The sequence below is a fragment of the Cyprinus carpio genome, chromosome B24, assembly GCF_018340385.1.
Source record: "Cyprinus carpio isolate SPL01 chromosome B24, ASM1834038v1, whole genome shotgun sequence".
NCBI classification, from domain to species: domain Eukaryota; kingdom Metazoa; phylum Chordata; class Actinopteri; order Cypriniformes; family Cyprinidae; genus Cyprinus; species Cyprinus carpio.
Genome location: NC_056620.1, coordinates 3,783,023 through 3,808,053, shown reverse-complemented (window position 1 = coordinate 3,808,053; position 25,031 = coordinate 3,783,023). Strand labels below are relative to the sequence as shown.

The window sequence follows — 25,031 nt, the reverse complement described above, 5'->3', positions numbered from 1 at the left end:
CTGTTTCTTCATCTATTTGAGTTTCACAGGCCAAAATATATATATATATATATATATATATATATATATATATATATATATATATATATATATATATATATATATATATATATATATATATATATATTGTCAAAGGTTGTTTTTCGGCTGTTAGTTTTATATATCTCAATTACTATGACTGTGGCAGCACTGGAAATAATTGTGAGAAATCCATTTTACCCATGCAAGGGTTTGAGAAAATGAGTAATGTAAAAACAGCAATACATACTACAAATGACAAATAATATTAGATACTATTCATACTAACTTTATAGTAATTTACACCTCTGAGTGCAAATAGTCACATCATTCATTCATTCATATGTGCAGCTAATTTTGAAAAAGAAAATATGTGACCCCTTCAAAAAAAAAAAAAAGCTGTGAATTATTAAATTTCTCACTTCAGTCTCTGAAAAGCTTCAATAGAGGTTTTCCATTTTAACATCTTAAGTGATTTTCATCTGGGACAAATTTGGCACAAAAACACAAAAGCTTTAACTTAACTTACTGCATAAGGATGTTCAGCAGAAATTGACTAAACTACATAAGATACATAAAAAAATGCTACCCTGAAAAATATGACCCAGTCCTCCATATACATCTTATACAATGTGATGAGACTCATTAAAAACACATTAGATCAGTTTTTATTGCAACTTTTAAAAGTTTATTCTTGTGGCGGTTTCTAAACATTGCTTCTGAACTGGGAGCATCAGTTAAAATCATAGTTCGAGAACAAAAAAAAACTGCATGCGACCATTGTAGCCTCCAGATCCTGGGCGGACGGCCGCAGGTGACTGGGTTCACTTAGTTAACAAAGTAGAATCAACTAAGATCATACATAGGAGATAGGATTCAGCCTTTGGCACACACTGAAAACATACTGAAGAAGGGTTTGACCTTTGGAACAGAAACAAATGACAACAACAATGTATTATTCATAATAACAGGCATACAATTAGTGACCGAACATCAAATTAAAAAGTCACAACTACAGCAGTTTTCTTTCTTTTTTCACAGGAAACCACTTATAGTAGAAATGTTCTTAAAGATTTGAGTTTGTAATTTCCTAGAAATTGCAATGAAAATGAAAAAGATTACAGAAAAACAGAAGGAAAGAGTAAGAGAGAGGTATTAAATAAGAAACAAAGACTCTATGCAGAGGTAGAGTTCAGTGCACACGGCTAAAACTCGCCACTCGCTGCCTACTGCCTCCTATCACTAGGACTCGAGTTTACAACACCGCCTTCAGATCCAACACTGGGCCACATCCTCACATGCTCACAGAAAATAAATAGAATTATACAATCTTCAATGCTTCAAATCAGTCTTTCGATTCACAAATCCATTTGCCTCCCCAAAGACACTTTTCTTGAATGTTTTCCCTGATTTCCAACAGTTTCCAACACTCTTAAAATGTGCAAAGGGAGTCTAAAGCACCGCCATTTGCAAAAAAAAACAAAAAAGACAGACCTTCCTTGAGAAGTACTTTGGTCAATCTTCCTTCATCTTAAAGAAATAAACCCAAACAGACATCTGGGTTCACTGCCTTGGTTACACATTTTGTCTAGTATCATGTCTCTGACAAAACGTAATCTAAACACGAGTACTCTGCTCAGGGAGTGATTCTCACCAAACCTGTCAAGAACATGTCTAGGTCATATTTCACTACAAAATTAAAAGAAATTAAAAATGATATATTGCATAAATACGATAATTAAGCCCACAAAACATCATGACAATACAATCTTATCCTAAAATAGGCTTAATTTTCTTCTTGCAAAATATCATTTTTGCATTTGATTTTGCAGGAAATATTTAACCCTTGTGTGTCCTGTCGGATATGTTAGCATTACATAGCCTACTTGTATACAAAAGACACAAAGTGTGCACTATACTTAGATTCAACTATTTTTTTTATTTTTTTTTTAGTAAAAATGTTAAGACGCTTTTGGGAATTTGAGATAAAATACCTAGAAAAAAATATTAGAATTAATGAAAGCATAAACACATACTGCTTGAAAATAATGGCTATTTTGATGTCATCTGAAGCAATTACTAAGAAAAAAATGCTGCTTTCATTGCTGCTTGAGAAAAAAAAAAGCTATTGCAAAATTACATTCATGTCAACAAAACATTGTTAAATTGCTTTATGTCACTTTAGTGATACAGAAAATGGGTTAAACTCAACTGGAAATTCAATTGAGGACAGAAGATTACGACTAAAGAAGAAGAAGAAAAAAAAAAAAAACACCTCAATGACAGTGCTTAGAAACTGTGTCGGAAGATTTACTTATTCCTGACAAAACAACTGACATATTTATATTTTTCAAATTTTTATCCATAATTGTCCAGAATTCAGGAATTAACAAAAGTGAATACTGGTCACATATAAATATCTGAAGATCATAACTGAATTTCTTTAAGTATGTACAATATACAAAAGATATTTTTGGAAGTTCTAATTCTCAAGGTGTTTCTGAGTGAAGTCTCACAAATGAAAATGTCTCAGTTACTCTCAACAGATAACATAAATAATTTTCACACATACATCGGAGGACATAATTCGAGACTTGCTTTGAACTGGGAAGAACTGATTTTAAAACTAATTCTGCTGTCTAAAATCTAGTGCTGTCAAACGATTAATCGCACCCAAAATAAGCTTTTATTTACACGTTTATTTATTTCAGAGAAATATTTTATATATTAAATGTATTTATTTATCATATAAATTATATGAATATAAATATAGACATGTAAATATTTTTATATTTATAAATATTTATTTATATATACATAAATATACACAGAACACGCATATATCATGCAAACAAAAACTTTTTCTTTTTTTTTGGGATGCGATTAATCGTTTGACAGCACTATCAAAAATATATATATATTTTGCTGTCTTAATGAGAAAGGAAGATAAAATGGTTAATTTCATATTCTACATCTAAGGCCATTTTCCCGCTAAATGCAGGCACCGCAGGTGATGGCAGTGGATACAGCCAATTCAATTTAGTCTCTGATTTGACGCATCGCAATTGAGAAATAAAACACTGCAATCAGTCCAAACATTTGTATCGCAGTGGCACTTGGAGCCTCACCTTCAATAACAAGTATTTTGACTTCAAGACACCAATTTTAACTCAATGTTATCGGAAAGTTTCCCAGCAACATTTCAAATATCAGCTCCAATCTTTCCAATAGGCATTGTACGGAATAGATAGAACACACAGTCTATTGCTTTGAGAATTGGAAATGAGTGGCACAGCATGTGCATATCTGCCGTTTGTTGAGGTTATAAAAAAATGGTGACAAGAATAAACACGTTCATGGTCATTGATGATGGAATGTCATTGTTGGCTCTGCAGAAGAAAAACCTTTGATTTCAGTTTTAAAACTTCCAATTTTAGTCCATTTCGACATTGTACATTTTAAATTGAAACTAATTATTTCAAGGCATTCAATTATCGAATCTTGTGTTTCAAAAGGAATGTCCCAAGAACTTCATATGGAAACCCTCCACACCACTTTCCTTTTGAAAATACAAAGTCAGCTTCCTTTACCCTTATATAATAAGACTAAATGGTGCAAACTGCCTTTATCGAGTATTACGAATTGAAGGAAAAAACAAAAAACACAATAAAATAATCAGACTAAATAAAGAGGTCCAGATTGTATATTTTCCTATTAATTTGCTTTTTTAGACTAATTTTAACCGTCATTAAGGATGTTTTTAATTTAAAATAAATCTTCATGAGATAAAATGTTAAATAACTATGTAAGAACAGTGGTAATTTTATAGTTTGATCAGCTCACAGATATTTGGAGAGAGATACTTTAAGGAATGAAAGAATATCTAGGGAATATCTTGAGAAGTGGTTGATTTTGGCTCTTGATCTTGATACAACACATCCTTGAGCATCCAGGTGGAATTTTTCTAACCATACAAGATCAGTTAACACAGTACGAATACTACCTCACCTAGAATGGCAAACATGTATGACACAGAGCTGTTGGAATGCTGTTCCAGTCATTGGGCGTCTTTCTCCCTCATTTATATTCACATACTCCAGTTTTTTTGTTTTTTTTTCTGAACTGTAGTAGCAGTGTCCTCCTCTCTTCTCTAAGCCACAGGTTGGAAAGTGATCTTTGTGTGGGTGTCTTGTATATACAGCAGCCGTATGACCAGCAAGGACACTCTTTAGAACAAAAACCTCTGGCTCAAGAGTCTTGTGGAGGTATTAAGCACGTATGTGTCCTCTTAGAGAACGCTTCTTCTAACAGTCTTTTTCTCTCAGTCTCTCGTGAAAGTCCCCAATGTCCACAGTTATTAGGATATGATGGCCGGCGACCATCTGACCACCGTCAGGTTATCCGCGCTCACTGAGCGCTTCTTGGCTGCTTTTCTCAAGTCTTTATATTTGTCATCACAAAGCCTGGAGATCGCCTGTAAAAAAAACATGAGAAACATTTTAATACTCTATATTTTACAACTTTTATATATATATATATATATATATATATATATATATATATATATATATATATATATATATATATATATATATATAATTTTAGAAATATAAATGACTTCAACAGCTTTTATACATTTCGTGGCTTGACTTTTTCAGCCCAGAATGTTATTATTATATAAATAACACAAAGCTCATCTTCCTCAAGGTGTTCCCCAGGGTTCTGTTTTTGGCTCTTTTCTTTTTCTACAGAATTATTATTACTATTATTATCTTGTAGGTTATTATCTGCTGACTTTTAAGAGTTAACAGTGTCATATAATATATACATCTGATACAACTGAAGGTGTCACAGAAAAAGTATTGGCCAAACCTGTACTTTCTGATGCAAGGACCAAATTTCCAAGTACCACAATCTCCAATAATAAGTGGGCAAAAGTTTCATTCTTGAGACAAGATACAACTTGTGCCAATATTTTGAGATGACAGGTGATTGTGTGTGGGAGCGTATAAAGAGGACCAGTGCAAAATGGAAGCAGGGGGGCTGGTCCTCATGAACGAACTAGATCACACACCACTGATTGATTGAGCTGTCCACCCACAGACCACTGACTCTAGATGGGCTAGTGGGCTATTACGCCACCAAAGGCAACTGTGCGCACACACACACACACAACTGAACTAACTAACATCATTATAGGCCTAGTCTTGTCAGGACTGTAATTGGGCAGCATCAAGGCTGAATGCTGGCATAAGACACACATGGGCATTCAGCCGAGGTAATTACTCAGCCCTGCTGGTACTGAACCAATGGACCAATACAAAATGTCATGATATCCCTTCTTAGTGAAAGCTGTACCAAAGCAAGCTTTCAAATTTTACTGCCATATTCTTTGTAACTTGCTGGAACAATGCTAACAGATTCAGTATTACAATCTGCCGAAATATTGGACTTCTCATGAAAACCTAGAAACCACAACACACTGGGATATGAACAAGATCTTGAGTGACAATCTGAAATAAATATCTTATGCTATATAATGTGTGCTAATGATCTAGAGTAGTATCGACCACTCACCTCAAGTTTCTGGGCCTTGTCTCTGCTGAGAGGCTCAAGGGGAAAGTTGAGGTTGTTCGCCTCTGAAAGTGAACGCAAGTCAAAATAGTACTTGGCATAGACGCTTGATGGAACATTAATATTGAACTGCAGCAGCTCCAGAAACTGTCGCTCCAACTCATTCCTGGTGGGAGAGAGAAAGCAAAGATAATTAGTTCTGCGTTATGTTCCTTTTGACATTTGTCAGTGGGTGGAAATAAGCAAAAAGAAAATCTTGACAGCTTAGCTATTCAAGGAAATTCTGATTTAGCATGTTTCAATGAAAATCAATGTCTTTTCATTTTAAAACTACAATCCTGAAAAAGACGAGCCCTGATCATCTGTCCATATTAAAAATCTTCCTTTATTCACCCCCAAATTTCTTACCACAGATGAAACTTCTCAAAGTTCAAAATAAACAATCTATTGTCACCCCTTCCTACCAACCGCATAATTATTCCAAGGCATGCAGAAAGCGACCAGCTTAATATAACTAACAGTGAAGCCTCTGACAACAAAAAGGCAACACACACCCACAAACCCACACTCTATGGTCCTCCGTGCTGGTTGTGGTATGCTTTGAGAACAATATGACTGCCGCCTACACTGACTCTTTAGTCAGGACGGCCTTTAAAATAACTGTGCTCAGCAGGAGTTGAAAGGGCAGATGTGACAACATGCTGAAAGTCTCAAGTATCACTCTTTATATGTGTCAGCTCAATTTCTTGGTACCTTGCTTTCAGAGATATTATATATGTAGTACCTTAAGGTCTCTAGGATGTAGTTTTTAAAGAATGTCATAAAAACATCATACATACTATTTCTATTTATTCTTAGAACCTTAGAAAAGCTGCCAATAGATAAAGTGAATATTATACCACAGTACATGATTTGTGGAGGGCACTAACCTCTGTGTTCAACATAAAACACTTGCTTTATTCAGAATATATTACATCATAAACGTTTTACAGCTGTAATTCAGCGTATATCTTAGAAATGTTTGTGTCTTATGAAAAATTGGAATATTACATAAAACTTTAGCACTGTTTTCATCTTGTGTTCAAAAGTATTGTGTTCAAGATACGTGTTGCTTCCAAGGAAACTGGTGCAAAGTATCAATAATAAAAATGGAAGTTGTTAAAACCAACAAAGCCACTCTAGCTTTTTTTCCTACATAGAGTATTAAATTACTTGCACCTCAGAGCATTGTCATGTTATCTTGAATTGAGAGGTGCAAGAGACACACACTTACATGTCTTCAATGGTGATGTCTTTGAGGATCTGGCAGTAGTCAACATTCCACACAGCCTGATCATCCCACACTTTTGACGCCAACAGGATAGCACCCAAAACAATTCTTTTCCAGTTAGCAGGACCAATGTCAATCTCTGCATATGTTGATAATCTCTCCAGATACACCTGACAGAGAAAGAAAGTACATTAATTTTAAGTTAAACATAAAAGAAATTTGACTAATATGCCAATAAAGCATCTTGGCAATAAAGTCAAATTTAAATTTAAAACCAATGTTTGTTTTTAGATTTTGAAGGTTACTGCAGCGTCACTGCAAATATGTGATTACTGCAAGACTGACACATAGGTCAGGGGGCATGAATGCCGAAAGACAAACAAACACATTTGCTCAGCCAACCAACAAAAACACCTGATGCCTCACTGGTAACAAAACTGCAAACGAACACCATTCAGTTTTAACAGCACTTATAGAAAAGTAATTTTTTGGAGATGTACCATGAATACTTTAAAAACATTGGAGTGCTATGTAAATGCAAAGTTTATTAAGAATTTCAGCCAGGTTTCAGGGCCCATCATAGACCAGAGACTGTATTTAGAATTACAAATGAGTTGCTTCTGGTATATGACCAAGACTGCATTTCACTCCAATTTTACTAGAGCTTCGAGCCTAGTGCTTTTGACACTATAGATCATGACATACTCTTACATTGATTAGAAAATTGCAATGCCTTAAGCTGGTTTAGAATGGACCGTTACCAATTTGTTTGTTTAAACGTGGAACTAGCAAATCTAACATTAGTACGTATGGGGTGTCACACGGATCTGTGTTGGGCCCCCTGCTGATTTCAATATACATGCTGTCCTTTGGAAATATTAATAAAAAATTGGATTAGGCTTGGTTCTCTTTAAGGTTTTTCTTCAGCACTTCACCACCTTGACAAAGTTACCTTTGACTGCTCACTGGGCCTCATTGAAATTAAATTTAAGAATCCCGTTCATAAGGATCCAAATAACAAATATTGCTTTTTGAAAGTTTTGAAACCATCTACAATGATTTGATTATGCTTAAAATGATTGTTCAGTCCTATGACAACGAATTCAGTACTTCAAAATAAGACAGATCCCCTCATTAAGCGATTTTGGTTAATCTTGGCTCTGGAATTTTGCTATATTTCATGATTTTTAAAAAAGAAGGCAGAAATACACGCTCGATTAACAAAAACTCGCTCTGTACCACTGACTCCTAAATCATACGGATACATTATTTCTCTAAACCTTTAGGCATTTCAATTTTAAACCATAAAGACGACAGCAAAATATATTCGGATCAAACTGCTTCCTGAATCCTGAGGTGCTCATAAATTCTCCATGTCTGTTGAAAGGTTCTCTGTGTTATGACACTGCACAAGGTTGAAACGTACTGTTAAACACCACAGGAATTTTGAAGGAGAACAGGTAGATTATCGAGCTCTTATTTCTGTTTTATCCAATTTAAAGTCTGTTGCTTTGGCAACTAGACATTATGAAAAAATAGCCCACCTCTTTTTAACATGCCACATGATTCTAGGTATTTTTCCTGTCTGTTGGACAAGCAACATGTCAAAAGCAATTGATATGTTTAATGGCAAAGAATGAGTGTGATCACTAGCAAAAGTGCTGGTTTCCTAAGTAACTCCAATAATATTTCTTTGTGTACTTTTAAAGGAAAGTTATAAACATTACTTATTAAGTGGTGGAATTGTAAGTGTGTGCTCTGTTGATGTGGTGTAAGACATTATGCTATAGCCATGGGCGTCTTAAGCATTCATAAACACTGCTGATGGATGTAGGCGAACAAAGAAGGCCTTATGAAATGAAAAACGCATGATGTATGCAATGCAAAAAAGCACTAAGCAGCGCAAATGCACATACACACACAAATTGGGGAAAACAATGTCAAATAATATTAGTTTTCTCACAGTGGGAAAGAAATCTAATAAGAGCTCAATTTTGTTTGTACAAAGTGTAAGACAGAAATCACACGTTTAATTGCTTCCACTGCATCGGGGGGCTCCGGCTCACCCGTGGGCAGCTGTACATTAAATATGTGCTTATGAGAGTTTGTTTGTGAGCTATCTTCTCTACGCTGTTCAAGATGAGCTAGTGTCAGCAAATGGGCAAATTACACACCTACAATTTATAAATCAACAACCTACAAAAACTCTCCAGGGACATTGGTCAGCAGCCTAATAGAAAACATTAACCCAAGTAGAGCTACAAAAACATAATTCTGTTTTTATTCAGTCATAAACATTTTAAGAGGGCAAATTACCATAAAGTGTTTTATAAGTGTTAATTATATACTATTATATTATTCGTATTTATTAAAATTGAATATTTTTCAATTCCGTTTTTATTTTCAGTTTCAGATTTTGTGCTTTTGTCATTTTTAATATTAATATGTTTTTTAAATATATATTTCTGTTTAGCTTCATTTCAGTTTTGATTTTGTTTTAGAAATCGCAGTACTTCAGCTTAAATTTATTTTGTTGCCAAGGTAACATAAGTTTTGTATGTATAATGTATATTTTATGTTTGTTTCAGCATTTTTTCAAGTAATAACAATTATTTAGTTTTAGTCAACAATAAAAACACTGTTTTGTTGTCATAATAAATAGCGATACAATATTACTCCATGTATCTGATTATGCTTAAGAGGACTGTTTAGTACTATGACAAAGATTTCCAAGTATCCTAAACTAAAAAGTCAATTTGTCTGTCCACTTTGAATGCAAAACTGGCCCAGTGAGATTTCTGTTTTGGGCAACAATTTTTGGAAAGACAAATTGATTTATTATTTGGCATCTGGGTGGGAATGCTTTGATAGTGTATTTTTCAAGTCAATCAGTCTCCCATGAAGCTTACTGTGTGCAGTGAGTGACTCATAGTTTCCTTTCAATAACTGAAGCAACCAGCAACAGCCAATCAGCTTTTACCAGCATCTCCGCACCTGTTGCCCCCTACAGGTCAAGGAACAGGCTCAATCTGTCTCAATCTACATTTAGAAACAAAGAAACACAAACAATCTGTCTATCTGAGAAGTCTATCAGTCTATCAGTCTACAGATAACAGGACACAGATCCCAAACTCATATAAAATATCTATGTGAAGAGTCCATTGGAACTATCGGAGGTCGAGACTACATTTCCATTGGATTATCAGTACAGATTAAAACCCTATTAAACACACACACACACACACACACACACACACACACACACACACACACACACACACACACACACACACACACACACACACACACACACACACACACACACACACACACACAAGCCCTTTTCAAGCATTCACAGCCCCTTGTATGTCTACGACTTGTTTAATGACACCTCATGAAGGTATTTGGTTGGAGAAGTGAGAAGGGATGAGGCTTCAAAAGAAGGATTTCATCACAGAGGATGAACAGTCACACTCAGACAGCTGCTGGGCTTAGTGCCCACTAATAAAGCGCTAAAAATGACAACCATTTTCACCTGAGTGATGGTAAATCCACTTCACTGATGGTAAACCCTTTTTAACTTGTTACCAGCCAATCCAAAAAGACACAGATGAACTTTCATTTGTCCGCCATCAAGTCACATGACCTTTCACTCACCAGAGTAACTATGGCACACTCAGCCGTGAGCTGGGCGGCACTGAAGAGCGTACGAACGAATCTGTAGATCTGTTTCTGTTCTGGGTCATGCTTGTCATAGTCTGACGGCACCTCCGATTTCTGTGGGAAGAGGAAGTTTTAGGACATTCAAACTTGTTATTACACATTTTATAAATGAGCTCCAGAAACTAAACACTTACTGAAAGCGGATGAAGTTTTTCATCAAAAATGTCTAACAGCATTCGCCCATCCACATTTCTGAAAGGAGAAGGGTGAATTGAAATTAGATTAGGGAAGACTGATACTTATTCTACGCTGTATTCATATAAAGAACCAGGAAAGTTCACCCCCTCAATTAAATTCTATGGGAATGAAGGTGGTGATAAATTTTTAATGTTGCCGGAACCTTGTCTAAAAGTTATATCTCAGTAGCTCTGAAGCCTTGGAGTTTGAAGGTTATATAACGCATTGAGAGTTTATATGGTATTACAGGTTTAAAAGAAAGCCATAGACAGAGAAAAAGATGGATATAAAAGTATGGATGGAAGGCAGGTAGATAGATCTCTCTGCAGAGAGAACTGAAAAAACATACCTGTTCTTTATGTGGTAGTATATCGCGAGGGAAACACTGCAAACAGAAGAAATAGCAGAAAGAAGCTGATATAACGCTAGTCAACATGATAAAGCATCAAATAAATTCAAGCTGAAGGAGAAGTTATCTTTTGTATTGCACTACTATTGCATTGTCCTCGCTAACTGTGCAATGTGCATATAAAAGAATATGCTGCTTTTTTTATCGATCTGCAGATCAGTGAATAATATGGACTCAAAAACATACTAGAATATGTATGATGAAACAGGCAAAGTGTCATTTAAAAACTATTCCTGGATAAATCAATGCCACAAGGGGCCTCGTTTACAAAGAACAGATATCGTTGCAAATTAAATTACAGAAAAAAATAAGAGTAATGCCTCACTTTACTCTTTCAAGGGAAAAGTAATTAAATTACAGTAACTAATTACTCTCAACACTGCAAATTAACAAGCTGTTACGCCCAGTTTCCGAAGGCTCCAGCCATGCTTTTGGAAATACAATTTTCTTTGCACATCCTTATTTAATTATCTGTCATAAACCAATCATAAACTTTTCAATCAGTACCATTTAATGGTGTATTTGAGGTTGGGTTGGCTAACGGTGCTGTCGTCCAGGAAGATCGTCGAACAGGAGCTGTACTTGCGTCTCATTGGGCCAGATGGATGTTGCTGAAAGACAAGGACACACAGAGTGCAAACTAGAATATCAGTTATTCGCAAACACATATACACACAAACACACACTTTCAGCAAATGGGCTGAAAATTAGGCCACCTGCAGCCCCAGAGAAACCATTATCATCTCATTTATACCTGAGTGACTCTTGCTTAATGTGTGTGCGTTAGTGTGGGTTAGAATCCCAATCCATTACAATATAAACACAGTAATGTATTATGCAAGATTTCAAACTGATAGGCAACATTAACAATGCAAATAAATCATTACAATGTCAAAACAGACACAATATCATAGTTTAAGTAAAGTAAACAGAGCAATGAGCAAATATTTACCTTTGACTCCGCAATGTGTGTTAACTTGCAAAGTAATAGAAGACATTAAAATAGGAACAAAACAAAAGCTATTCATTGCAAATTGTGTATGAATAGCATGCAGTAATTAAATGAAGAAAATCAAGCCATGCATATTAAAGGAAGAGTCCACCTAAAAATGAAAATACGCTGAAAATGTAGCCAATCTCAGACCATCCAAGATGTAGATGATTTTGTTTCTTCATCTGAACAGATTGGGAGAATTTTAGCATTACATCACTTGCTCATCAATGGATCTTCTGCAGTGAATGGGTGCCGTCAGAGTGAGAGTCCGAACAGCTGATAAAGTGGTGTGGATTATTGTGAGGTTTTTATCAGCTGTTTGGACTCTTATTCTGACGGCACCCATTCACTGCAGGGGATCCATTGATGAGCAAGTGATGTAATGCTATATTTCTCCAAATTCATTCCAATGAAGAAACAAACTCTTCTTCTTTTTGGATGGCTTGAGGTTAAATTTTCAGCAAATTGTTATTTTTGGGTGAACTATTTCTTTACAACATTTACATAGAATGAACAAGAGTAGAACAGAAAAGCAATACTGTTAATAATGCAACACAAGCTCAGAGACTCATGCAACACTGGTTCCTGCATTCTCATGTGGTTGAGTGTGGGACATGATTAGTTCTGTGGGTGTTGTGACAAGTGGGGAGACATCTTCATCACAGACACAAGCATTATGAGAAACAGAAAACAAATCTACTAATGACATGGCTGCTGATACTTACATGGTTGACATACAGACTTTTCCGTTTTTCCCGAACTGTAAAAAGAAACGCATAATTAATAACACTAGCAGTCACTACAGTTAATTAGAGACAGACAAAAAGACAAAGGCCAGAGGGGGGGGGGGGGGGGTGCCAGGGAGATGAAAAAGAAAATGAACTTTAATTAAACTGTCCTTAATGTTTCTCTAAAAAATCTTGCTGGTTAGTCTCTTAGAGAGAGCTTTGACTATCAGCATGAAGTCTGGTCCAATTTGGGGGTTATTCTAGCCAAGAAAAAAATAATTAACCCAAAGTATACTTCAGTTTTGATGCAAACAGTTACTGCAGTTTTTTGCATGTGTTAAGGTGCACGACATATGCATGCTAGGACATTTCATCATTGTACATTGTCTGCACTATTTCTCTCCATAAGTTATAAGCGATAAAATGTCTTTATAAGCATTTAAGCAAGAGTTGTGTTCTCTCTTAACTATAGAACCATGCACATGATATTCAGACAAAAATCTATTGTGGCCACAAATAAAGAATTTGTTTCCTCATTTTTTTTTTTTAATTCGTTGCCTTGTTTTATTTAAATTAAAACTAAATTTGTTCCCTCATTTTAGTACATCATGACCATGTTGTACTTAATTTGTACCTTCATTTTAATGAAATCAAATTAAATCAAATTTGAATGAAAACTAAATAAATTAGTAAAGGTTTTTTTTTTTTACTAAAATTATCATGCAGCAGTTGCACAACCTATTAAACAGTGCTGGTGATGTTTGCCAAGGGTTTAGACTTTCAAATGTCATTTGTTCTCTTAAAGCTTCTTAAACCTTTCTATTTATTTGCCATCGTTGGTCTCTGTGGAACAAAGTTTAATGCACACATACAGCGATGCTGTTCAAAATCCTGCCACACTACTCACATAATTTTCCATAAAATCACATTATATTTGTATAATATACATAATGACTTCATCCTATGATGGATGTATTCTGCGTTTTCAGCAAAATGTTTGTCTTTCTGTGACGCTAATACAGTCCGTATGCTTTATATAGAGAGCCATAATAATATAGATCACACTGTCTCTTTCCGTTTGCTCTGTTTTTTCAAAAAGTAATCAACAAAACTTTATTCATTCTTGAAGCTCCTAGCTCCGCTTCGAGAACCTCCGCTAACTGCGTGTGCACCTCCCCAAACGGATGAGGTGTTTATACATTTCACGCTCACCATTGTAATATTTTTATAAATGACAGGGGGCGACTAGGAGTAATTGTCCTCTAAATCCATGGGGAATCGGGTCTAAAGTAGTAGTTTGCCAGTACAAAACTCAAAATTTGATGTCTTTCGTGATGAATGAGTTGATGAATTCAATAAATTCTTTACGTACAAACTGATAAGGTTGTGGCTCAGTTTCGAAGACTGTGAAAAATGTTTGTTTTTAGCACACTTCATCAAACCTACACTGCAAAATAATAAAATAATCATACTAAACCAAGTGAACTTTCAGAATATTATTATTTTTGACATAATTATTTTGTCTAGTGTGTAAAATTTCTAAATAAATAAGAAAAAGCTGAAATTGAAAGGTTTGGACTTTTTATTGACTTTTTTTGAAAAAGTACCGGAAAAAGCACCGAATTTCAGTTTTCGGTTTTTCAAATTACGTTTACAATGTGAACATTACCTAACGCTATTTGCGGTGTGGTCAAGCACATCTTTTTTCTTTGATGTCGTTTTGGTTTGTCTGGTAGTTTAATTGCTTGAATGAAACAAAAGAGACCTCTGAGACATCTTACCCACTAGATAATTTCCATTAGCACCCAAATGATTCACCTTACCACAGTGACTAAACTGCATTTCATTTTTAACGATCACTACTGTATCTGTGGCGGGGGCCAGTTACTTTGACTGACAGGTGATGTGTTAAAAGCCTGACCCAGAAAACAAACTGAGACTGCAGGTGAAAATGAAGAGGCATTGTGTGTGTGGTCATGTGGGATAGACATTTTATCAAAGTCCCTGGAGCCCCTTACGCACACACACAAATATGAAAGCTACTGTATGACTCACTTTAACCTTCATATATTAGCAGCTTGAATATTTTTCATCAATATTAATTTAAACTTCAGCACTAGAGACCTACAGATGACAGAAAAGCGCACATGATTCTAAACAAACAGCTGCGCAGCCAGACACATGGCACAGATTCACAGACATTGTCAACATGCATGTCTGAAAATACTGCTCTGTGAAGTTAATCTGTTGCCCCATTTAGCAGCTTCAATATAGTTAGCTACTTTTGGTTAGCTTTTAGCATAGCTAACTACAAAAGTGTAGCTTCAGTGCAGTTAAATGGAGTAGCTTGTAGCTTAGCATGCTAACGCTTCGAAGAAGTTTCCTGAACAAATAACAGCTTGCAACATAAAGTCAAACTAAAGACATTTTGAATCTAGAAAGCTTCGGCACAACACAGCAGCAGACTAACAAACAGGCCGAGATCAAACGTACCTTTCTTGTTGGGTAAAAGAACTGAAAAACAAAAAGGTTTCTAAATTAAATCTGAGCATGGATAACAAGGCCGGCGGTTACTTATTCTTGACTCTACAGTTCACACGCCACTAATTTTGTTTATTTCACTGAATTTTCCCTTCATAATGTCACTAGAATCACAAGATGTCTGCGAGACCAGAGTCACAAAACATTACGCTAACAATTCACTGAGAAACAAGACTAATATCATAAGATTAGCCTGGGTAGAAATATGACCCGCTGAGAAGAGCTGACAGTTAACAAAGTATCATCACCCAGGGCTATCATGATAAACCAAACTATTATTACAAGTCTTCTCCGAGGAGGGAATGTTTGGTCTGACTGAGTCAGGACCATCTGTGAGGTCGCTCCTGATTCGTTTGGATCAGGCTGAAGCCATCCTGACCGCGGTTTCATTTTAATTAACGTTCCCCTCCAGCGTCCAGGCCTCAGGGGAGACCGCTCCACTCATCCTGTGAGTCAGAAGACATGGAGTCTCTCACCGTCTGTTTGAGACTTGCTGAGAAAGATGGTGCTGGTGCGCGGGTGTTCTGAAGGATTGTACTCCATGTTGAGCTCTGAGGAGAGAAGCAGAGAGAGGATTTATTATTTAAGAGTGAGGCTTCTGTTACTATTCTTGTATTACTAGAACAAACCAAAAAAGAATCTTATATTTCTGACAGAATGACTGAAAACATTTAGTCAGACGAGCCACAACACGTACACATAGCATTGAAATACAGAGTTGTGTGAAAGAATTAGATGTGTTGAGAACAGTGTCATTTATGTATAATGTTTATACTATTACAGTATTTATTATTTTGAATTTCTTTCCATATTTTCAGTGTTCATTCTGATTAAAGCTTTGATCATTTGATTTTGGTCATTTTTAAAATATATTTAGCTTTAATTTTTCACTATTTTTTTTTTTTTTTTTTAAATTTCAGTTTTAGTTATGTTGGCCCTTCAATTTAAAATACATAAAATTTGAGTTGATTGCCAAAGCAAGAATCAAACTATTTTGTCGAATATAACTATATAATATAATATTTAGATTTTACGTGATAATAATAATAATAATAAAAATAATATTAATAATACTATACTGTCTGATACTGTCACACCACTGTACTTACTTGTAGGAAAAATAAATTGTGTTTGATGTATTTTAATAATCATTTCATAATGAAAATGTCTATACTGTGCACAGCATAAGTACTGTAAAAATAGTATGTTATTACCATGTTATGGGATTATGGCAACACTAGGGGGCAGACCTAGTGATTATGGGATCCAAGGACAGTTAGACTACAACCCTTACTCCACCATTAGATTTTATTTAATTTTACAGTAATATATACTACAATATACATATTGTATTTGCTTTATATTTGTATTTAGCTTATAGTAATATTTATTTTGTCTGCCACCAATACTCAGTCATCACCAACAGAGAGACTTGAATTAATTAATTAATTAATTCTATTTTATTTTTATTATTCTATTATATATATATATTATCTTTATATTATATAATTAATTATATTCTATTTTATTATATATTATATTATATATATATCGTCATCGTAGATACATACACTTGAAACTTTTTGTTTCGTCATCGTAGATACATACACTTGAAACTTCCCTTCTGCTCAGTTTTCCCACAAATTTCCACCCTGAACCACAAACAAACAACAAACACACAAAAACACACACACACACACACACGCATGATGTCATCAGAGGAAAGAGCTGAGGCACACACCCTGACCAGGAAACTAGGAACCCCAAGTTCACAGCCTCTAAAGCCGAAACAGCCGATCCTAAAGCACAGCATCTTTATTTCTAATTCAGTGTTCGGGGGTCAGCTGCATCATGCGCACTGAGATTTGTGAAATCGGTAACAAACTCAGGGACAGTGAAACCTGGCTCAGAAACGGCTGCTGCATTGTGTTTCCAGTCTTTTGAAGCAGCGTCTTTTATGCGAAAGAGCCACTTGAATCTCAAAGGAGCCTCGACTGTGAGACGTATGGAGCACTCTGGGGTGAGGAGGAAAGACTAATTAATAAAAGATGGAGCCGTGTGGGAGAGAGAGGTGGAAGATGGATGAAAACAGGAAAGGAAAGCAGAGAACGGTGAATGTGTTGCCGGTCTCAGAGATGCTGGACACATATGCTTTAATATTAATGTGTCTTATTGAAAAAAAGTGCACACTCATGGCAGAACATGTGGTAACAGTAGAGTTTTCCATGGGATTGAGTCATTTCCTCTCTTCCTGTGACCCACCCTCTGTATATTGTGAAGAGGGTCTCGAGTGTTCGGAGGGGGTCTGATCTGAACAGCCCAGCACTTCCTCACACTCAGGACACACTCCAACAAACACACTACAGCTTTCACACAGACATGTCAAGAACATCTTTAAAGCATGTGCAAAACTGTTTAGGACCCTATAAAATAAGATTCATTTATGTATTAAAGTTCCAAGTGTCCAAGTTATTTTTTTTAATGGTTTAATTACATTTAAATAACAAAAGGATGTCTAATCGATTGAATCAGTTCAGCTGAGTTATTTGAGTTATTGTATTAAGTAATATAATTAATATTTTATTAGTATATTACACATGCTTATAAAACATGAGGATGAATGAGGGCAGCAGAGCTCAGTACAGGCTTGCATTCGGCCCTGCACTCTCTCTGCCTGCCATCAGTGTGTGTGTGTGTGTGTGTGTGTGTGTGTGTGTGTGTGTGTGTGTGTGTGTGTGTGTGTGTGTGTGTGTGTGTGTGTGCGTGCGAGAGAGAGAACACACTCCAGAAACAGCAGAGAAAAGCAAAGCCACATGAAGAGAACGGCCAATGGCTGCTCACTAATGCATCATGGGCAGAACATTCTGCACACATCCATCTTCTATGTGTATGGAAGGTTTGTGCAGAATCAGACAGATGCTTTGGTTTTTTTGTAAAAAGAGCTTCCTGAAGACAGTCTACCTGACTATGCAACACAAGCACATTTTTTATACATTTGCAGTAAGGGGTGATCAATATAAGCATTCCATGATAAACTGATAGATTATTATTTTTATGATACCCACATTTTCACCAGAAAGTTGTCTAAAAAAAAATCAAAACAAAAATAGCTAACAACAAATAGCAAAACAGGTTGTGTCATTTTTAACACATCTTATCCTATAATAAAATAATGTTTTAATTTTCCTTTTTTTTTAAAAAATGCTAAAATTACTTATTTTAGTGTCATTTGAAATAGTATTATAGTTTTCTTAATAGTTAAACATTTCTATTTTTTATATTTTCCATTTTCATTTTATCTTTTCCATTTTCATTGAAATTTTTGTTCAAGTTTTAGTTTTGTTGTAATTTCATTAGTTTTTGTTTCTTTACTATGTCTATAGTTTTCATTACATTTATATTTCTGTTAGTTATTTTAGTTCAGCAAGTTAAACTAAATTAAAATTATGATAAATGTCCAACTTTTTTGTTGTGCGATATATTGCCCCAAAAATAATTACAATAAGCAATATTATTGTCATTTTAAAGACCATTTTATGCCTCTGAATATATGATCATAATGTAACAGAATAATAATGCAAGAAGGCCTATACTTCCAAATGACAACAAACTTTTTATTTTTAAGAATATTTAGATAATGGAAATTAAGTATCAAAATATTAGATACCTTAAAAAACCTGATTAAATAGTAAACAAACATTTTCTTAAAAAAACAAAAAAAAAACAAAGCAACAAGTAGAAACTGCACAAAGAACTCGTATGGAGATTTTTCCATTTACATATTTGTTCCCTGATGTTCTTTTCTCTGTAAATTAAGGGTGCACACTATTGCTGAAACACAAATACTACTTAGCATTCAGATGTCTGTATGCACAAAGACACAGATCCCTAAACAAGGCCATATGTTCAGATGAAACTTTGTTTGTAGAAGCATTTTTTATATTTGATCTAGCGCCTCATGACTACACCACGTTATGTACAAGAAGCTGCAAAAGAAACAGGCGCAAGCGGAATGTAAAAAACACGGTGACATTCATTTTTAAGTAAATATAATGGGCAATATATTACGTCATCAAAAATTATCGAGGTCATGTAAATAAATGTTGAACTATCCCTTTAAGAAAAAAAATAAAATAAAAAAAAATAAACTAAAAGCAACTTTTATCTAAACATTGAGATAAATAAACTTATTTGCAAAAGTCATTTAAAAAGAAAAGGTGGTTAAACTTGCACAACCAAAACAACAAGATGAAAATAAAGTAATAAAAGAGTGAGTGTGTGTGTGTGTGTGTGTGTGTGTGTGTGTGTGTGTGTGTGTGTTTGAGTTTGGCACAGCTGGTGTCAGAGACATGATAACAGGAGAGTTTCTGGGCATCACGCCCACAGCGTACACACACGTACACACACGTACACACACACACACACACACCTCAGTGAAAAGTGCCACCTTCACATTATACGCAATTACCAAACACTGACACAGAACCACATGATAGGATCAGAAAAGTCTACTTGTCACATGAGCTACTCAAGGAAGTTGTGAAATATGTACTTCCTCTTTTATGAAGACATAGCTGCCCTTTTTCATTGACATCCCTCTTTTCCCCAGTTTAGAGGTCTGTTATATTAACACACCAATCTCACACAATCATTTCAGTCAGTGGCGGACTTATCACAGGAAATCAGATCAACTTGTCCATTAACATATAAAAATAAAAATAAATAAATACAGTGATGGCCAAAATTTTTAGAACACTTCACATCTAAAAATATTGACCTTTTTGCCTTCAAAACATGAATTCATTTCATAATGTTCATGGAACATGCAGATGGTTGCTCTGAGCACAACAAATATCAGATGAAGTGAGTCGTATGTTTGTATCCTTTAACTTTAATATTTGGTATGTCCACCTTCTGCAGCAATTACAGCAGCACATCTCTCTGTTAATATATTTCCTGAGAACTTCAGCACTAATGTTAACCCATGCCTTCTGCAACTCAATCCAAACTCTTTCCTTTGAATGTACAATAGATCTGTCCAGTTTATTTTCCAACTAGCCCTGAATTTCCTCCATGGGACTGAAGTCTGGACTTTGAGGGTCCAGTCCATCATTTTCAATGTTCCAGCAGATTCCTTCCATCGCAGGTAGTTCTGGAAATAGTTTGTTTTGTGGGTATTGTAATGGCCAATTCAACAAAAACAACCGAAACCTCTTAAATATACCAAGTGTTCTAACAATTTTGGCCACAACTGAAAAAAAAAAAAAAAAAAAAAAAAAAAAAAGTTCAACATGATCCGACACACGTTCTATTTTGAGCTGAAAGTGATATTTATTTTTTCAATTGATTATTGCAGTTTTCGGTGATCAATCACATTTTTACATTAATTCTAACATTAAAACTTGTTATCATTAAAGGTTATTACACAATGAAATCCCAAATAATGTAGAATCAACCTTAAATACATAAATTTTATAATAATGTCATATATTTACCAAGTTCTCTACTACATTTTTTTGTATCTGAGGATAAAATATAGTAACCCAATAACCCCAATATTAAAAACATAACATTATTAACAATATAATGTTAATAGCAATTTTAGAAACTTTTAATATTACTACAGGTAAATATATTAATATACATTATTAATATTATCACTTAACAAGAACAAAAAAAGTACATTTAACCCTCTGAAATGCTTCACGTGCATGTAACTCCTTTGTAAGTTATTATTTTTCTAAACACAATTGTGATTTGCTTTTAAAATTGAAGGACCAGAACGTTTCTTAACTTCCAGTTCTGTGCACTTTAAAGTCTCCAGGGTGTGAGATTTCTGAGGGAACAGCGTTTGAGAGCACATGCAGCATAATGGAGGTGTTCAGTGAGCTCTGCGCTGATGCTGACAGACATCTCACTGAACTCGCTCAACTCTCACAACACACCAGCCTGCTTCTCTGTCTCTGCACATCTTGACTCTTCACTAACAGAGTCTGAGAGAGCATGAACAGAGATGATCAACTCCATTTCACTGCTGATTGCTAAGGGTACTTTCACACAACAGCAAATGAATGAAAAATGGAAGTTTTTCCTTTGTGGTTTTGCATATAGACAAGTCTATATATAACAATAGATTGTCAAAATGATCCTCATGGATCCACACAACCAACTAAGAATGCTGTATTATGCATGCCAGGCCAGTAACTCTGCACGGACCTATAGACTAAACACATAATACGCAAGTGTATGACATCACCGTTTTCACAAATTCATATTTTTGTAGTTTACAAAGAGACATTAATATTATCGCTATTAAAAACCTGCACGTTGAAACCCGTTTTCACAAATTTGCGTTTTTAGGGCCCCAAAATGCTGTTGTCGTGTAAACAAACGTCCAAAATGCATAAAATGCTTTCCGTTTCTAGTTAAAAAGAGTTTCGCATAAACAGCCCCTAAGATAAGAGTCACTGTTACTATGCTTATCATTGCTTATCAATTAATAATATTTTATTGGCATATTATAGTATTTATAAATATTTTGAATTAGCTTCGATTTTTTAATTTTCAGTTTTAAATTTTTAATTAGTTCTGTTACATGCTTTTGTAATTTTCATTATTCATATATATATATATAGTTACATCCTTGTATACTATATATATGTAGCGATATTATCGATATCGCAATATCAAAAAGGTCTCATTATTATCGTGGTTGCATGACGATATGAAACAACAGGTCTTCCGGGCAAAATAAAAGTTTTTAAAATATATTTGTTTTGAGCCATTATGCTTTGTCACATTTTCTGTCAAACGAACTAAAACCGTAAGCACAACATGGCTGAATCCCTTCATCAAGGCTTTTTTTCTTTTTTTTTTACTGCGTGTTTTACATTGTTCATGCGATCAGCTCATGATCCGGTGTTTTCTGCGCCTCAGAACTATTCTGTTGAGTTTATGAATGCAATGGCCAATCAGAGGCGTTCAGACGAGTCACTGAAATACCAGTGTTTGGCTTGCTGACTGAATTCTGCTCTCTAGTGAATTAATTCTCTCATCAGAAACAAATAAGAGCAGATGTGCATAATTCATTTCACAGTGCAAACAGCTTCAGGGATTGTAATGGGAGTTTTCGAGAGCTCTGGGTAGACTTAAGTCAATGATAATGTTCTTTGATAATGTAGTGATCTTTGCTCTCATTCTGTACAATGAAAGTGTTAGCCTAAAGTTAGTATTAGAAACTTAAAATGTATTTATTAAATTCACGTTATTAAAAATATTTTATGACATGACACCCATATCTGATACTAAAGTAAAAAGACCTGTTTTTTTGCATATAGTTAACAGATTACACTAACATTACCCCAACCCGATTCACTCGTGCCTGCTCAAAAACAATAAATGCATGACGCCCCGTATGTATATTAGTAGTATACACTGCACAGCATTCAGTATTAAAAATTCCAATTAAATCATAGCCAGTGCATTCCATTTGGATCCCTGCCATGAAGAAAAGAAATGCCACTTTAAACTGGACTTTGTTCCTTGATTTCTTTTTTCTCCTGGCTGGTACACGAGAAAAAACTCGATTTGCTTCCCAGCCCCGGAAACGACGTGGGAAGTTAATGAAACTAAATGAGATGTGCCTGAAACACAGCACAGACAAGATGAAGCCCATCATAACATCAACAAAGCCATCCATCTCCATCATCAGAGTTAAAGGTGAAGTGTGGATTTCTACAGCACTTCAGGCACAGAATGAAACTGCAATCTGTTTCTTTGAATGGTCTTAACAACACTGACTCAAATAGTGTGAGTTTTAGAAAGGGGAACATCTGCTACTTCTAGAGAAGTCTTTATTTGTGTTTTTCTTTTTCTTTCTTTCTTTCTTTCTTTCTTTCTATTTGATGCAGTTTAAGGAAAAGTTTATTTAAAAATGAAAATTCATTTTCAATTGTTTCAATGAATTTCTGTAAATGCAGTGCTGTTCTTTATTTTCCATGTGATTACAATCAATCTAAACCGCTGTAACCAGATGATTGAGTTAGTGAGTCAAACTGAGTTAAACACATCATTCAGACCATTTTTTTTGTGAAAAAGATTGACAGATTCACAGAAAAGATTAATCGAAAAGCATTTCTAAACACCCCACCTTCCTCACATCCTAAACGTCATTATTTTATTATTTATAAACTGTTATAGAACTGTAAATATTTGAAAACGTGTTTTAACTTGTAGATTTTAATTTTTCATTTTAATTAGTTCAAGTTTTAGTCATTTTATGTGCTTCTGGTCTTTTTACTAGGTTCTCGTTTGGGTCTTCATTTGTTTTTGTTTTTTTATGTCTATTTTAGATTTATATATTTATATAAATACATCTTAATAATTCAACTTAAGCAATTTACCTCAGCAATATTCCTTTACAATATCATTTTATACTTCAGTTTTTACATTATTATTATTATTTTTTTTTTTTACATTTTCAATTGACTAATTCATTCTTTACTGGTTTTAATTTTGGTTAACAATAACAACACTCAACATTAGCATGCTAAAACATTCCTTATTTTCGTTTCAGATTTTTAGATTTAAGTTTTACATTAATTTACATTTACATTTTACATTAATATTTCATTTCATTTCAGCTTTATTTCAATTATCAAAAACCTTTCGTAGATTTAGTTTTAGTTAACAATAACAACAGGGGTCCTCAACAGGCTAAAATGGACACACACAAACACACAGGGTGGTCACTCAACACAAACAGCAAACAACATCCTCAGACGACAGGAAGTGACATAGAGACCGAGACGAGTGCTGTTTCCTCACTGTAATCCTGCACTGAACCTTTACACTGCACAAATAGTTATTCCAGTGCATGCGTGCTAGGATTGTCGATAAATCAAATATGATTGTGTCTGCATCTTCAAACCCGTGCCCAAAGTCTAATGGGACAGACAGTTGGATGGTGATGGTATTTCTGTTTGAATCATTATCTGATGCAAACGAGCCATCTGTGGCCTGCCACATGCCCCAATCACACTTCCTTTGAGCCTAATTCCTGTCAGGAGACGACATCATATCCTCTCTATGGATGTAATGTTTTGGTGGTCATTGAAAGCTGTTGTGTAAACAATGGTGCTCTGCATAAAAAGAAAACACGGCACAATTGTGTGCACACGGGATGGTCTGGGAAGTCTTAAACTGAAGGAAGGCAGTAGAACAGATTGGGCCAAAACCTCATCCATTTTAGCTTTGCAGATGACATGGAAAGAGGGCTTTGAAAGTCTAATAATCATTAAAAAGTTATTTCATTAAAAATGTATTTCTGTCATTATTATTAACCTTCATGTAGTTGCAAACTTGTTCTGTGTTACACAAAAGGAGAGGTGTTGCTGAAAGTCCAAGCTGCTTTGTTTGACAAAAATGAATGAATGAAAAAAAGTTTGGGATCAGTAATATTTTATATATATATATATATATATATATATATATATATATATATATATGTATGTATACAATATATATTGTGAAATATTATTACAATTTCTAATATCAGTTTCCTACTTTAATATTCTTTAAAATATAATTTATTTCTCT

General features: G+C 34.7%; 1 protein-coding gene across 4 annotated transcripts in view; it reads right to left on the bottom strand.

Annotated features, from left to right (window-relative positions):
* Positions 1–4,112: 4,112 nt before the first annotated feature.
* LOC109049359 (cyclin-Y) overlaps positions 4,113–25,031 on the bottom strand; it is a 46,458-nt gene continuing 25,539 nt past the window's right edge. Inside the window, exons 2-12 of one of the 4 annotated variants that reach the window (XM_042751596.1) lie at positions 15,911–15,985; positions 15,387–15,407; positions 12,891–12,925; positions 12,124–12,147; positions 11,679–11,782; positions 11,112–11,147; positions 10,720–10,777; positions 10,520–10,639; positions 6,866–7,032; positions 5,596–5,758; positions 4,113–4,492 (exon numbers count right to left, since the gene is read on the bottom strand). In XM_042751596.1, coding sequence (XP_042607530.1) covers positions 4,376–4,492; positions 5,596–5,758; positions 6,866–7,032; positions 10,520–10,639; positions 10,720–10,777; positions 11,112–11,147; positions 11,679–11,782; positions 12,124–12,147; positions 12,891–12,925; positions 15,387–15,407; positions 15,911–15,985 — 920 coding nt within the window. In that variant the 3' untranslated portion in view covers positions 4,113–4,375. The remainder of the gene's footprint in view (positions 4,493–5,595; positions 5,759–6,865; positions 7,033–10,519; positions 10,640–10,719; positions 10,778–11,111; positions 11,148–11,678; positions 11,783–12,123; positions 12,148–12,890; positions 12,926–15,386; positions 15,408–15,910; positions 15,986–25,031) is intronic. The other 3 variants (XM_042751599.1, XM_042751597.1, XM_042751600.1) reach the window with 3 other exon arrangements.